The 13,558-nt window shown below is 44.4% G+C and overlaps 1 protein-coding gene across 1 annotated transcript in view; it reads left to right on the plus strand.

Annotated features, from left to right (window-relative positions):
- The window catches only part of Dnah7 (dynein axonemal heavy chain 7), a 257,387-nt gene that overhangs the window by 25,556 nt on the left and 218,273 nt on the right, over positions 1-13,558 (plus strand). The window contains exons 6-8 of the mRNA XM_042259698.2: positions 7,290-7,374; positions 9,261-9,441; positions 11,699-11,774. Of these exons, the coding sequence (XP_042115632.2) occupies positions 7,290-7,374; positions 9,261-9,441; positions 11,699-11,774 (342 nt within the window). The remainder of the gene's footprint in view (positions 1-7,289; positions 7,375-9,260; positions 9,442-11,698; positions 11,775-13,558) is intronic.

Consider the following 13,558-nt stretch of genomic DNA (forward strand, 5'->3'; position numbering starts at 1 on the left):
ATTTCTTCTACTGTATCTTCAATGCCAGAAATCCTCTCTTCCATCTCTTGCATTCTGTTGGTTATACTTGCATCCGAAGTTCCTGATCTTTTACTCAGGTTTTCTATTTCCAGCATTCCCTCTGTTTGTGTCTTTTTCATTTTTTCAATTTCCCTTTTCAGATCTTGGACTGTTTCCTTTGTTTGTTTCATTGCTTTTTCATGATTTTCTTTCAGTGCTTTATTGTTTTCTTCCAGGATTTTAATGTTTTCTTCCAGGATTTTATTGTTTTCTTGGAGGGCTTTATTGTTTTCTTCTAATTTGTTTGCCCTTTCCTCTAGTTGTTTACAGCGTTCTTCCAATTTTCTTGTCTTTTCCTCTACACAAGCCTCTACCTTCTTCATGAAGTTACTCATAAGGCTACTTTCTTCTGCTTCTTCCAATTTTTGGTGTTCAGGTCTAGATGTTGGAGGCGAGCTAGGTTCTGGTGATGCTGTATTGCTCTTCATTTTGCTGTATGTACTTCTGCTTTGACGTCTGCCCATCTCCTTGTGATTCCTTCTTGGTCTTATCAGTGGACTTGTTTCACAAAGAGCTGACAGACTCAGGAAGACTCTCTCTCTTGTCCAAAAGGGAGTTCACTTGTCCAACTCTTTGGTCCAGAAGGGAAGTCAGGGGCAAGCTCTGGTCCAGAATGGCAGTCGGGGACAGGCTGGGAGCTGGGGGCCGGTCTCTAAGTCTCAGGAAGTGGGTGGGGTCTTGGGCAGATGGGCGTGGGGGCAGGGCGCGGAGACTGCAGGGGCTGCCGGGGGCTTGGAAATGGGGATCCCTCCCGGTGGGGCTAGAAGGGGAGCTGCCCGGTGGCCCGAACCTGGTGCCAAGTTGGGCAGGCCTCTCAGGAGTGGCTGGTGGCCAGGGATGGGGTCCTGGCTGGACCCAGGCACTCACCTCTAGTCCAGAAGGGAAGTCCTCAGGGGCAGGCTCCTCTTTTAATTTTTATTTTGAGGTAGTGTCTTGTTTTATAGGCTAGACCTTGGGATCATTTTTTTTTTCCTTAGCCTCAGGAACAGCTCAGGCTGTTGACATGTGCCATCACACCTGGCAAGGAGTATGATCTTGCTTTTCTCCTTCCCATCCTTTATGCCTTCCTCGTTCCTCCCCTCCATTACCTGGATGGATCCTTACGGCATGCTGACTGGTCCGTCACAAGGTCCCAAGTCAAACCCCACAGGTATCAGAGCCTGGAGCAGCTAAGATGTACTCTCCAGATGCAACTCAGTATGGTTTCCAGGCCCCATTTCATTGAATCTTGGGTTTCAGTTAATGCAAGGTCTCCATCTGAGTTCCCCATTTCACTTAGGCTTATAGTACTAGCTTCTTCTTCACTGGAGTGTGAAGACCCAAGGCCCCAGCCGGGCAGGCACAGCTACAACCTCAGTATTTTTGCTAGCTCTGCCTTGACATTTTCTTTTTGATTCAACAAACTTTGTATCATTTTCCCATTTCCTCCCTCCAACCTCTCCCAAGTTTCTTCTCCTCAACCCTTTCATGACTCCCCTGATTCCTCTCAAATTCACGACCTTTTTTATTATTATTGTTTGATACACACACACACACACACACACACACACACACAAGTGCATGCATGATGAGCACATAAATAAAGACAATCTGTTGAGTCCGTTTAGTGTTGTTTGCATGTATATGATTCCAGGGCTGACCCACTGGTATTGAGTCACCCCCATTTGGGGGCTCACCCCCAGGAAAGACAAATTCTCCCATCTCAGCAATTGTTGGACGTCTAAGGGTGGGCCCCCATGAGATTTTCCCTTCCATGTTAGTACATCAGTGGGTGTTGGCCTTGTTCAAGTCTGGTTTATGCTGCCATATTATTGAGGTATTGTGGGTGTAGCTTCTTGTCATTTCTGGGAGACACAGTCTCATAGCAGACCTCCTGGTCCTTTTGACTCTTACAGTCTCTCTGCTCTCATTTCCTCAATGGTCCCTGAGTCTTAGGTGCAGAAATTGTCTTATAGATATATTTATTAGGGCTGTGTACCCCATGATAAGTTGTTCTCTGCATATTGACCAGTTGTGGTTTTCTGCGATGGTCTCCATCTGCTGCCAAGAGAAGCTGTAGCAGGCTTTCTTTTGGGCCACCAACCAGTTCCCAAATAAAGACACAGAGACTTATTATCAGTTACGAATGCCCAACCTATCTTAGGCTTGTCCCACTATCTCTTATAACTTAATTTAACCTTTTTCCCTTCGTCTATGTTTTGCCTCAGGGCTTTTTACCTGTCTTTCATTCTGCATGTCCTCTTCCGTGTCTGGCTGGCTGACAGTTGCCTGGCCCTGGGTGTCTCCCTCTTTTTCTCCCTCATTCTCTCTCCCCTTGGGCTTAGATTCCTCCGTCTTATTCTCTCTGCCCGCCAGCCTCGCCTATCCCTCTCCTGCCTGTCCATTGGCTGTTCAGCTTTTCCTTAGACCCACCAGGTGTCTTCAGCAGGTAAAACAGCGCATCTTCACGTCGTCAAACAAATGCAGCGTAAACAAATGTAACACATCTGTGCATCGGTAAAGTATTATTCCACCGCAAGAGGCTACTTTGATGAGGGGTGAGCACAGCACTTACCTGTGGCTGCAAGGCTAAGTATTTAGAATGTAGTTAGAACTATTCTGATCTAGTGAAGTGGCAGCAGCAGGTTCTCCTCTAAGAGCCATGACCTCACTAGCGCTGGGTAGTTGAACAGGTTTCCAGTGCCAGACGTGTTCTCCCTACTGTTGGGATGTCTTTAAAGTCCGCTTAGGAACCTGTTGGTTACCACCAACCTGTGAGTGCCGCTACATCACCTGTTGTGACAAGCTGGTTATTGTGGCGGTTCACAGGCCTCACAGCTGCGTGGTTGCATAACTGATTGCGTTCCTCCCTTGGCAGCTTCTGATGCTATGAAGGCCGGTCCTCCGGGAGGAGGCTTTCAGGTTAGGCCCAGCTGAACCTTCTGCGTCCCGGGTCCGAAGTATGTGGTGTTCCAGCAATAGGGACCTACCTTTGCTCTCGGAGAGGCAACTGAGGACAGCAGCAGCAGCAGCAGCAGCAGCAGCCTATATTGCTTGGGTAGTCTTTTGGACTCCCATCACCAACAACTTCGAAGAAGGTTTCTCTTGCCTGGTGCTGGTTTTTTGTTAGATACTCCATGGCTCTTGAGGGGAGCATTGTCAGCCCAAGGGGGCATTGCTTTATTTAAGACACAGATGTAATTTTAGGTAAATAAAAAATAATATGATTCCTTAAGGCTTTTTCAAATATCCTTGGTGTTATTCATCTGTCTTCCTTTCCTGTCCTTTGGTATTGACCGTTTTTTTTTTTTCTCCTTCCCAATTAACAGCCCCTCCCCATTTCCCCATTTCCCCCTTTATGAGACTTGTATTCGGCTCTCCCCCTCTCTGGGGCTTCCTCTTCCTGTGGCCCTGTTTTGCTTACTTGGTGTCTGAAGCTACTCCAGGATACATACTTGCAGCTGAAGATGAGAGAGGACAGGTGGCATGTGTCTTTCCGGGTCTAGGTTGCCTCACTCTGTAGTGGAGGTTATCTCTGGCTGGAGGGAGTTTGGGCAGATGTGAGATCACGGAAGGGCACAAAGCATCACTCACGCAGGAGGGACAGGAGGTACTTTTCTTGGAGAATCTTTGCAGAACAAGGGAAAATATAGCAAGTAACAACCGAATAGCTAAAGATCACAGAGGCGAGTAGATTTCAAAGGTTTTATTCTGAAAAAAAAAAAAAAAAGAGTATTGGAGGCAATTTATGTTATTAGATTTAACTGTACACTGTATTGATAAATCATAATGTCACCTTTTGCTTAATAAATATATCATCATAAGTTTTCCACTTATAGTGATAAAACATACCTAAATTAAAAATGAAAACTTGTAATTGTAACTTCTGAACTGAATATGTAAATGAAAATGAAAGGTGACCTTTACGGGTTGAGGACGTCTCCTTCCTTGCCTACTTTGTGAGAGGCTTTATTATGAACAGGTGCTACATTTTTGCCAAATGCTTTTTCCATGTCTGCTGAGATGACCTCTTGGCCTTTCTCCTTTATTCTATCAATCTATGATACATTTCACTAATGGATTTCCTAGGCTTCACTCAGTCACTGTACACCATCTCTATAAGAAATATTACTGGGTTTTCTTTGCTTCACTTTTGAAGGACAATTTAAAAATTACATTTATGTCCAGAAGACTCAGCAGTGAGCCTCTAACTCAGTGTGGTGGCAAGTCCCTTGCCCTTTCCTGCTTGGCAGTGCGGTCACACACTTTGGATATTGCCTCACCGCGTTTCTGGTGTGATTGGTTCTGGTAGCTTCCACCAGCTTATCCAGTTAACATGGGAAAGCTTCAGTGTTTCGGGTGTTTCCCGTGCACCAGCTGCCCAGCCTGGCCTGCCCCTGGATGGTGCAATAGGTGCCCCCAGGACAGACCGGAAGAACAACAGCTGGAGAGGGCCACATCCGGTGCGACCAATGCCCGCTGAGCCCCTTGACCTCTGCCAAGGTCGTAGAATTATTGACCTCTGCTTGAAGGACTGCTCTCTTCATCAGGATGGCCTCTGTTTCTCTTGCTTTTCTCTGGCATAAGCAGCAGGACGCTGTTGGACAGTCCAGGGCCCAGGGAACGGGTTAATCACAGGAGAGACTTTTGCTGTGGCAGCTGATGCAGCTCGGCCGCCGGACAAGGCGCTGGGGACCACCCCCACCCCCCCCACCCCCCCCACCCCCGTTGTCCTGGCCAGTACCCTCGTTCCCAGGCCCTTGCTCACACAGAGGACTTGCTACCCTTTGGGCATCACAGAAGCAGGTCTTAGCCACTGTCTTCCTCTCGGCCTCCTTTCCTCCCAGCATCTTGCTCGGCTGGAGGAGAGAGATTTGCTATTTCGCGATGGGTTTTTAAACAAGGTGAACATTTGGGCCTGCCACGTCATGTCTCCAGCTCGGTTATTAAATCTCTCCTATCCTCATAAAATGAATTGTGACCGTGAGTTTTTTCCCTTCTCTGTTTTCTGAAGAAGTTTCTGTACAACTGGTTGGATTTCTTCCCTGACAAAATTCATTAGTGAGGCCACCTGGACCTGAAATGTCCTTTCTGGGAAATTATTAATTACTAATGCAATTAATTTGCTTGATATTGATCTAGTCATGTTTTCTATTCTGGAGCTGTGTTTGGAACATTTTTGCCTTTGGGGTATGTGTTGTTCCCATTTAGCTGCCTAATTTTCTGTATAATTAGCTATCAAGATAGCCTCAGTTTCCACTGCCTGTGGTACCTGCTGACTCCGGGGGGAGGGCCTTTCTGGAGGCTCCAGGCCGATTGCTCACTTCCTTTGTGACAGATGAGGTACAGTGTTTACACTGCGTTTTCTACCCTCTGTGGCCTGGCTCCTCGATGGCTGACTTTTCGCCCTGTCTCCTCATAATCACAGATTAAAATACTTCCACTTCTGTTTTCACACTTGAAGAAGGGATTGCTGAGCTGCTATTGTGAACCAAAAACCTTTTAATCTTATAAACAGAAAAATACCAATATTTTTATTTTTCACTTTTGAGAAATAAAGTATATCCTGTTTTTCTTGAACTAGGCAAAGGATCTACTCAGATTTTTTTAGTTCTGAATGGAATGCTATTCTCCTGGAAAGAGCATGGTTGCTCAGAGTCACACTGTGATACACTGGTCCCTCTTTCCAGACATCCTTAGCTGTGTTACTGAAGGAGAGCTGTTTCTTCTCTCTGACACTTAGTTTCTTCATCTGTGAAGTGGGGATAATTACATCTTTCAACAGTACATATGAGGCTTAGAAATAATACTTACAAAACTATTAAGGGCTTGATTGGCGATGAATAGCTCTTATAATTTCTGCTGAGTAGACAAACTTTGCCTGTAGCTCTAGAAGGATAGAATTATGGGATCGTAGAGCTAAAAGGATGTCGATAACACACTCAGGATGTCTATAGTGGTTTCTACAACCCTAACATCCTTCTTCCCCACCCCTGGCCTTATTGATGGTATCCGTCTAGGCATTCTTCTCACAGAGGATGGAAGGGTAATGCCCAGGATGCAGGGAGGCTGTAGGGTAAGACTAATGAGTTAAAAACAGCCACAAACACCATTTACTGAGGTCACGCACCTTGGAGCGGCAGGATGTGGACCCAGTCTTGATGACCTGAAAATACAATATTGTCACCTTGGTTCCTTCCTGGGCAACAACAGCCTAGAGAGATTACATTTGTGGTTAGAGTAACCGATTCTTGTCTTTTTGGCTATTTAAGACTTTGAGGATTTCCCATTACTTTTGTATTCACATTCTGTTATTTGTTAAAGATTTATTGATCACCTATCATGTATCAAAATAAATGGACTCTTCTTACATGTTTTAAAAACACAAGTATGAAGTTCACAGAATATTGGGTTCTTGGAGTTAGGAAAGATAAATTAAAAGATGTATCTTGGGTACCGACTTTGTTATGGCTTCTGAGAAACATATTCAATAAGCCTTCTGCATCTGCTCTTCAGTCAATGAGGGGACAGGTGTTTCTGATTCAGCACCATTGATTTGTATCGACAGATCACACTGGGCTCTGGAGCACAGTGCAGAAGTTAGAGCTAGCCCAGCACAGCCTGTTATTTGTGCTGAAGCTGTAACTACGCCCACTGTACAGTGGAATTTCAGAAATAAGTCCCAGAGTGTGGCTCCTATTTGACATAGCACTTGAATTAAATTATAATCATCACAGGAGTTTTATAAACACACACTCAATAAAAAAAAATGCAAAGGGAAATATGAGTGCCAGTGTTGCTTGGTGTCAATGTGTATGTCTCTAGAGATGTGAGAAAAGATCTTCATGGAATGTGTCTGTGTTTTCTGCAAAACAGCACTTGAACTTTCTATCATGGTTTCATTTCAAACAGATGAAAAGCAACTATACATATTTTAGGGATAATCCAAGAAGATGCTTTGCAAGTTCAAAGAAAAAAAGAACTCGATCTTGTAGTAGCAGAAGCAAACGAGCAAAGCCCACTTCAGGGGATGCTTCCCGTGAAGTAGGTCTCAGAGAGTACGTCTAATTGTTTCCCCAGGCATAAAGAGAAAGGGACATTCTAAGAGGAGTGTGGCACCGAGCAAATATGTTCACCCGTTTACTTTCCTGGTGATTTAGTAGAGTAGAGTCCTGTGTTTTTGTACCAGGGTTCTGTGTTTGGACCATCTCTGTATGTTTTTGACTCCTCTGTGTTTATCGCTGTCTTAGGCAACAAGACGGGCGTTTAGACTCCATCGTCCCTGATGAGAGCATCACAAAAACGACCACTTCTGCAATAGAGAAAGACATCTTGGTAACAACTTACTTCTCTTGTTAGTAGAACTGCATATAGAGGGAGGGCCCAAAAATGTTGTATGTCCTCGAGATCATTCTGTCCTTCCTGCCGCATTGCTGTGTGTGCAGGAATGGACAGAGGATTGCATCAAACTATTCTATTAGGTTGATGGAAGAAAAGCATTCTCTTCCTTGCCACCTAAGACCACAGTGAGGGAATCTCAGTTCTGCCTGATCCCACCTTAAAGCCTGTCTCTGTCATAGGTACCTTTGTGCATCATTATTCTTTTATGAGTAATTTTCTGAATTATGATAATATACATTTTAAAAAGTACATTAACTTATTTTAGAAGCAGCAATTCGGGTGTTTCAAATACATAAGAAGGTTTAGAAATATAAACATTAAAAATTTCAACACTGTTGCTGGGGCTGTGGTGGCATATGTCTTTAATCCCAGCACTTGTGAGGCAGAGGCAGGTGGATCTCTATAAGTTCAAGGCCAACCTGGTCTACAGAGCTAGTTCTAAAACAGCCAAATAGACAAACAAGCTAGACATAAGACCTTGTCTTGAAAAACCAAGACCAAACCAACCAACTAACCAAACAAACAAACAAACAAACAAAAATGTAGGAGAGATAGCTCAGAGGTTAAGAGCACTGCCTGCTCTTCTAGAGGACCTGGGTTTACTCCCAAGTCCTCACATGGCAGCTCACAACCATCTATAACTCCAGTCCCAGGGAACCCAATGCCCTTTTCCAGATTCTGTGGACACCATACACTCATGTATGAACAGACACACATGCAGACAAAACACTCTTGTACATAAAATAAACAAACAAAAACATTGTGAATTTGAAAACATTTTGAAGTTTAATTTTTGCCCTGAGTTGTATGCGAATAATTATGAAGATTGGAGAGCTACCAGGTTTTTTAAGTGAGCATTAACACATATAGTATTTATAATATTACAATAAAGAATAGAAATAGGCTGTCTTAGTTAATGTTTTACTGCTATGAAAAGACACCATGACCAAGGCAACTCTTATAAAGGAAAACATTTAATTGGGGGCTTGCTTACAGTTTCAGAGGTTTAGTCCATTATCATTGTGGTTTAGAACATGGGAGCATGCAGGCAAGCATGGTGCTAGAGAAGTAGCTGAGAGCTACATCCTGATATGTAAGCAGGCAGGTAGGCAGGTAGGCAGACAGAAAAAGGGAGGGAAGGAGGGAGAAAGGGAGGGAGGGAGCGGGGGAGCAACCAGCCAGCCACTGGGCCTTGGCATGGTTTTTGGAATCTCAAAGCCCACTTCTTGTGATACATCTCCTCCATCAAGGACTCATCTCCAGCAAGGCCGCAGTTCTTAATCAGTCCCTCCAAAGAGTTAATCAGCTAGTGACTAAGCACGCAAATCTATGAGCGTATGGGGCCCATTCTCGTTCAAACCACCGCATACGCCAACCAGAAAATTCTAACTCTGTTGTGTATTTCTAGAGTTAGTGTGGAATGATATTGACTTGAAGGCAGCTTTTAAGACTGACTTCTGATTATCAAAAATCAAAGAGCAACCCTACCAAGGCCTTCCAAACATTTGTAAAAGCACTGAGCTGTAATTCAGCATGTGCTCTGTTCAATACATCACATATTTGATGATGTAACTTTGATGCTCATGGCATTAGTTATGGACTGAGGAGAAAGCTTTCACTTCTAGGAAGTAGCATATAAATAGCAAATATAAAAATTAAGAGATTCCCAAACAATGCTTACATGAATTACACAAAACACTTTATGATTCAAAAATTCCTTCTCACACACAGCCTTGCATTTCCCCTGTGGTTCTGTGTTTTGACAAACACACTCCCTTATTGTAATACTAATTCCCCTGCCTCCCTCCTCATTCATCCAGAGATATTACTACTACATTCATCATGGGATTGATACAGATCACGTGGCCCCGATGGAGGACTCTTGGCTGGAGCACGTGTTGGATTTGGTTCCACAACACCTGAAAGTCCTCACCGACAGCATAATGGTCTTGTCAGATGAAATGAGAGAAGATTATCTTCTTAGTGTCAAGAAATCCATAGGCAAGTTGCTGAAGCTCTTTGTTTTCTAATTTGAGTGTGTGTTGTTACAGGTAATTTTTGAATGGAAAGCTACTCACTGTCCTTGACACTTTCCACTTTGTTCATTATTGAGTTTCTTACCTCACTGGTGTGTGTGTTCTTTAAGACCCCAGCCAATGGGCTGGAGAGATGGCTCAGCAGTTAAGAGCACTGGCTGTTCTTCCAGAGGACTTGGGTTCAATTCCCAGCACCCACATGGCAGCTCACAACTGTCTGTAACTCCTGTTCCAGGGGGGTCTGACACCCTCACACATGCAGGCAAAACATCAGTGCACATCAACTATAAATAAATTACTAAAAAAAGACCTCAGTCTGCTTTCGTTGATTAGGTATAAATTGTGTTTTAAATAAAATTTTCCACTTAAAAGGATGTTGTCCCTCATTTTAAAGGACGGCACTGAGAAAAGTAATAAGACATTATTTTCAGCTCCTCATAATATGTATTGTCTCAGTCAGTAGAAAGCATTGGAAACATTAGACACTTGGGAAGCAGTCTTTCTCTTTAGGATGGTCCCTTGTTTAAAAATTCCTTGGTATAGGTATGAGAGACAAAGCGTATGCATGTGTTGGGTGGGTGCATGCATGTGTGTCCATGTGCATGAGTGTGTTCATGCATGTGTGTGTGCATCCATACATTTATGTGTATAGGTGAATAATTACCAAAGGTTTTAATCATTACCAACTTACACTAACATTACTGATAAGAAATCCAAATATGGTTGATTTACATTTTTGCTACAGACCAAAAGGTGGCCAACTGTGGCTCAGAAGTCCTACCTGACCGCTGCCTATTTTGTGAATCAGGACTCAGTGTACACAGTCATTGTATTATATTTTTTAACACATTGCATATGGCTGCTTTTGAGTTACAACAGAGCTGAGCCGCTGAACAGAAGAAACCTGGTGGCTCACAAGGTGTAGGGTTAGTGACCGTGTGGCCTTTCATGTAAGAAGTTTGTTGAGTCATGGTGTGGACATAACAGGTTGATCTCTAAGTATGAGTAGGTTATAAGAATAATTTTTTAAAAATAGCAGTTTCTGGCCCAACCTAAACTAAAGTCCCTGAAGGCAGAACCTTGGAATACATTCTTTCGAGAAAGTTCTCCAATTGTTTGTGACATTAGAGCACGCACAATGAATGCTCCACTAAAGGCTGGTGGAATCACAATGCGTGGAGTGGTTTAACCCTCTAGAGAACAGGCATCCACCGCATCCCTGGTGCTACAAGGTCACAGTGAGAGAGAAGGCCAAATCTCCAAACTGTAGAGCAGCCTGCCTAGCAAGTGCAGTCAGGAGACCAACAAGAGAAGGAGGCCACCATGCCTTAGGAAGGACTCCAGAGGCTTCTGAATGGAGTCTTCTGAGTGGTGGGATGGGAGCTGGGGAGAGACAGGGTCTGCCTAAGTAGCCAAGGCTGCCCTGAATTCACTATCTAGCCTAGGGTGGTTTTGAACTTGTGATCCTCCTGCCTCTGCCCACCTAGTTCTTGAATCACATGTGTCTAACAGCATTCCCAGCTCCTGAATGGATTCCTGAAGCACGTCTACTAGACAGCATACTTGGTCCAGACAATGGCATGTGCAACAGCAGACATGTTTCAAAGGCTGTTCTAGACTTGCGAACCACTGTGATGGCCAAAGCGTAAAGTGCATTTGGAGACAGGAACAGCATCTGGGAGGGCATAGAGTGCCTCTTGAAGGCATTTTAAGGTAAAGGGACAGTCTGAAGAATTTTTTAGCAGAGGGTAGAAGTGTAATATTGCGTTGCAGAAAGTGAGTCTTGAAAGACAGGCAGGAAAATGGAGCCAGTTGTGACTGAAGGCCCAGAGGCAGGCGCAGAGGCAGTCTCTTCCACTGATTTTAGAACGAAATTTCAAATGCAACAAGGTGATGTGTGCCCTTTCCCAGAGAAAGAAAGTCTTCCCTTCTGCTGACCCACAATTCAACAAGAGCACTTTGGACAGAGTACCTCTAAAGGAAAATGTAATGTTAAAGTCAATTATCGCTTTCAAAGGAAACCATAGAAACACACTTTCCAAGACAGACTTGATAGATTCTTCCCAAACATGTTTCTTCATAAACGCACAAAGTTTTCTTTATTATAAAACTAACACAGTTTAAGTGATTAATTTTAATAGAGTTTTTTTTTTTTTTTTTTGCTGGAAATATGGTGTCATTAATGTAAGGTTATTTATCCAGACTTTTCTCTTTTCCCTTAGTTGATTTCGTTTTGAAAGATCCCAGAGAAAAAGAGGATGACGGTAAAACGGCGGAGCTCCCACCGCATCGCGCCGAGTGAGTGAGCAGGGTTCTCTGACGACCATCCCTCTGTACGAGCAGCAATCTGTAACCCCTGCCACCACACCAACAACACCCCCATTCACGTCCACATTCCCTCACACGCGCGCTTATCGTTTATATGTTACACCTGTCTGCGTAGTTTTCCCATGAGTGAGTCTGAGGGCGGTCTGAGGTACGTGAGTCCCTGTCTCAAAAACCAAACCAAACCAACCAACCAACCAACCAACCCACCCACCCAGCTGAGAAACCTGCCGCGGAAAGGAGTCGACGTGGCTCTTGCGCCTCCAGGGCGCGTAGACCAGGCTTCAGGTGTGGTAGAGCCATGAGCATCTGGTGACAGGTTGGACCAAAACAGTTGGGACATTGAAAACAATCAAATGCATCCCTGGAATATTTCCATTTACTTATGGATTAAATTACAGATTAGATGGGAAGAAACCACTTGCCGTCCACTTTCCTTAAAAGCAGCATTTAGGAGTACAACTCTTAAATATTTGAAAGATAAAACAGATTTTTAAAAATTGTTTTTCCAACAAAAGCATAAGTTTTTTGTGGGGAAGCTCCTGTGGAGGAGTTCTCTGGTTTAGGCTCGGGAGGCGGTCACCCAATCGCAGGCTGGGGGGCTGTAGGGTAGAAATGGGGACGGGCAGAGGGAACAGAAAACGTTCCTGTCTGCTGTTTGCAGAGGCGACACCGTCGGAATCAGGGTCCCTGGGCATCCGTAGTCTCATTAGTAAAGGAATTTAAGCACGGACTCAAAGGGAGGCTTGTGGACCATTTTATCGGGGGGTCAAAAGAAAAAGACCCGAGAGGAGCAAACTTTGGTGACTCTCAGCAGAGGAGAGCGAGAAAAGAAGCAGGAACAGACCACGCCCTCCCAATTGCCGCGGAGGTCGGTCACATGGCAACAACAAGCAGCCACGCAGCAGGGAAAGGAACATTCGAGCAAGAGAGAGGAAGCTCACAGGACAGAGAGAATTTCAGGGCGGCTTTAGGGGCTGTGCTGAGGTGGGAATGATGGGGAGAAGAGTATACTACCTCAATCAAAGGGGTAATTACTGGGACCATCCTTTCAGCGTGGTTTGAGGTGAGCCCACCTTCCCAGAGGAAACCCCGTTTTCCCAAGGGGTGGCCCTCTGTGATTGACTGGCCCAGCCGTGGGCCACTTTGAACACCGTAATTACTGAACTCAGAGTCTCCCATAGTGGGCTGCTATCACACTAAGGAAACAAAGCATTTCTCTTGGGTGTCATTTAACCAAGAGCCGGCTCAGATTTGAACCCTCCACGCCACTCTACCCGTTTCCTGTTGTCCTGTCTGTTTGTTGCATGAGTCGGAAGCCGGTCCTGCCTGAATACTGTCTGGAGATGCTGTGATTCTGTTTGTCCTTGTTTCTGTCTCTGTGTGTATGTCCCGGTGTGTGCTTGATCCTAACAAAGGGCTTCCTGAGTGTTGTCTTGGAATCTGGTCCTTCCCCACACCCCGTGTGTGTGTGTGTGTGTGTGTGTGTGTGTGTGTGTGTGTGTGTGTGTGTGTGTGTTCCAAATAAAGACCTTTTTCTTTCTCTCACTCTTTTATTGAACAGCACAGAAAATATCACATGGGAAAAGGAATGAGAGATATTTTAACAGAGTTTTCACAAGAGATTAAGTCACTGATTCCAAATGACCCAGATAACAAACAATATTATAGATACCATTATTTATCAAGCAATAAATGTATGCTGTCTTCAACATTTATGGAGGATACTCATAAGGCTACTAATATCCTACTTTCAT

The sequence above is a fragment of the Peromyscus maniculatus genome, chromosome 13 (genome assembly GCF_049852395.1).
Source record: "Peromyscus maniculatus bairdii isolate BWxNUB_F1_BW_parent chromosome 13, HU_Pman_BW_mat_3.1, whole genome shotgun sequence".
In the NCBI taxonomy this organism is placed as follows: Eukaryota; Metazoa; Chordata; class Mammalia; order Rodentia; family Cricetidae; genus Peromyscus; species Peromyscus maniculatus.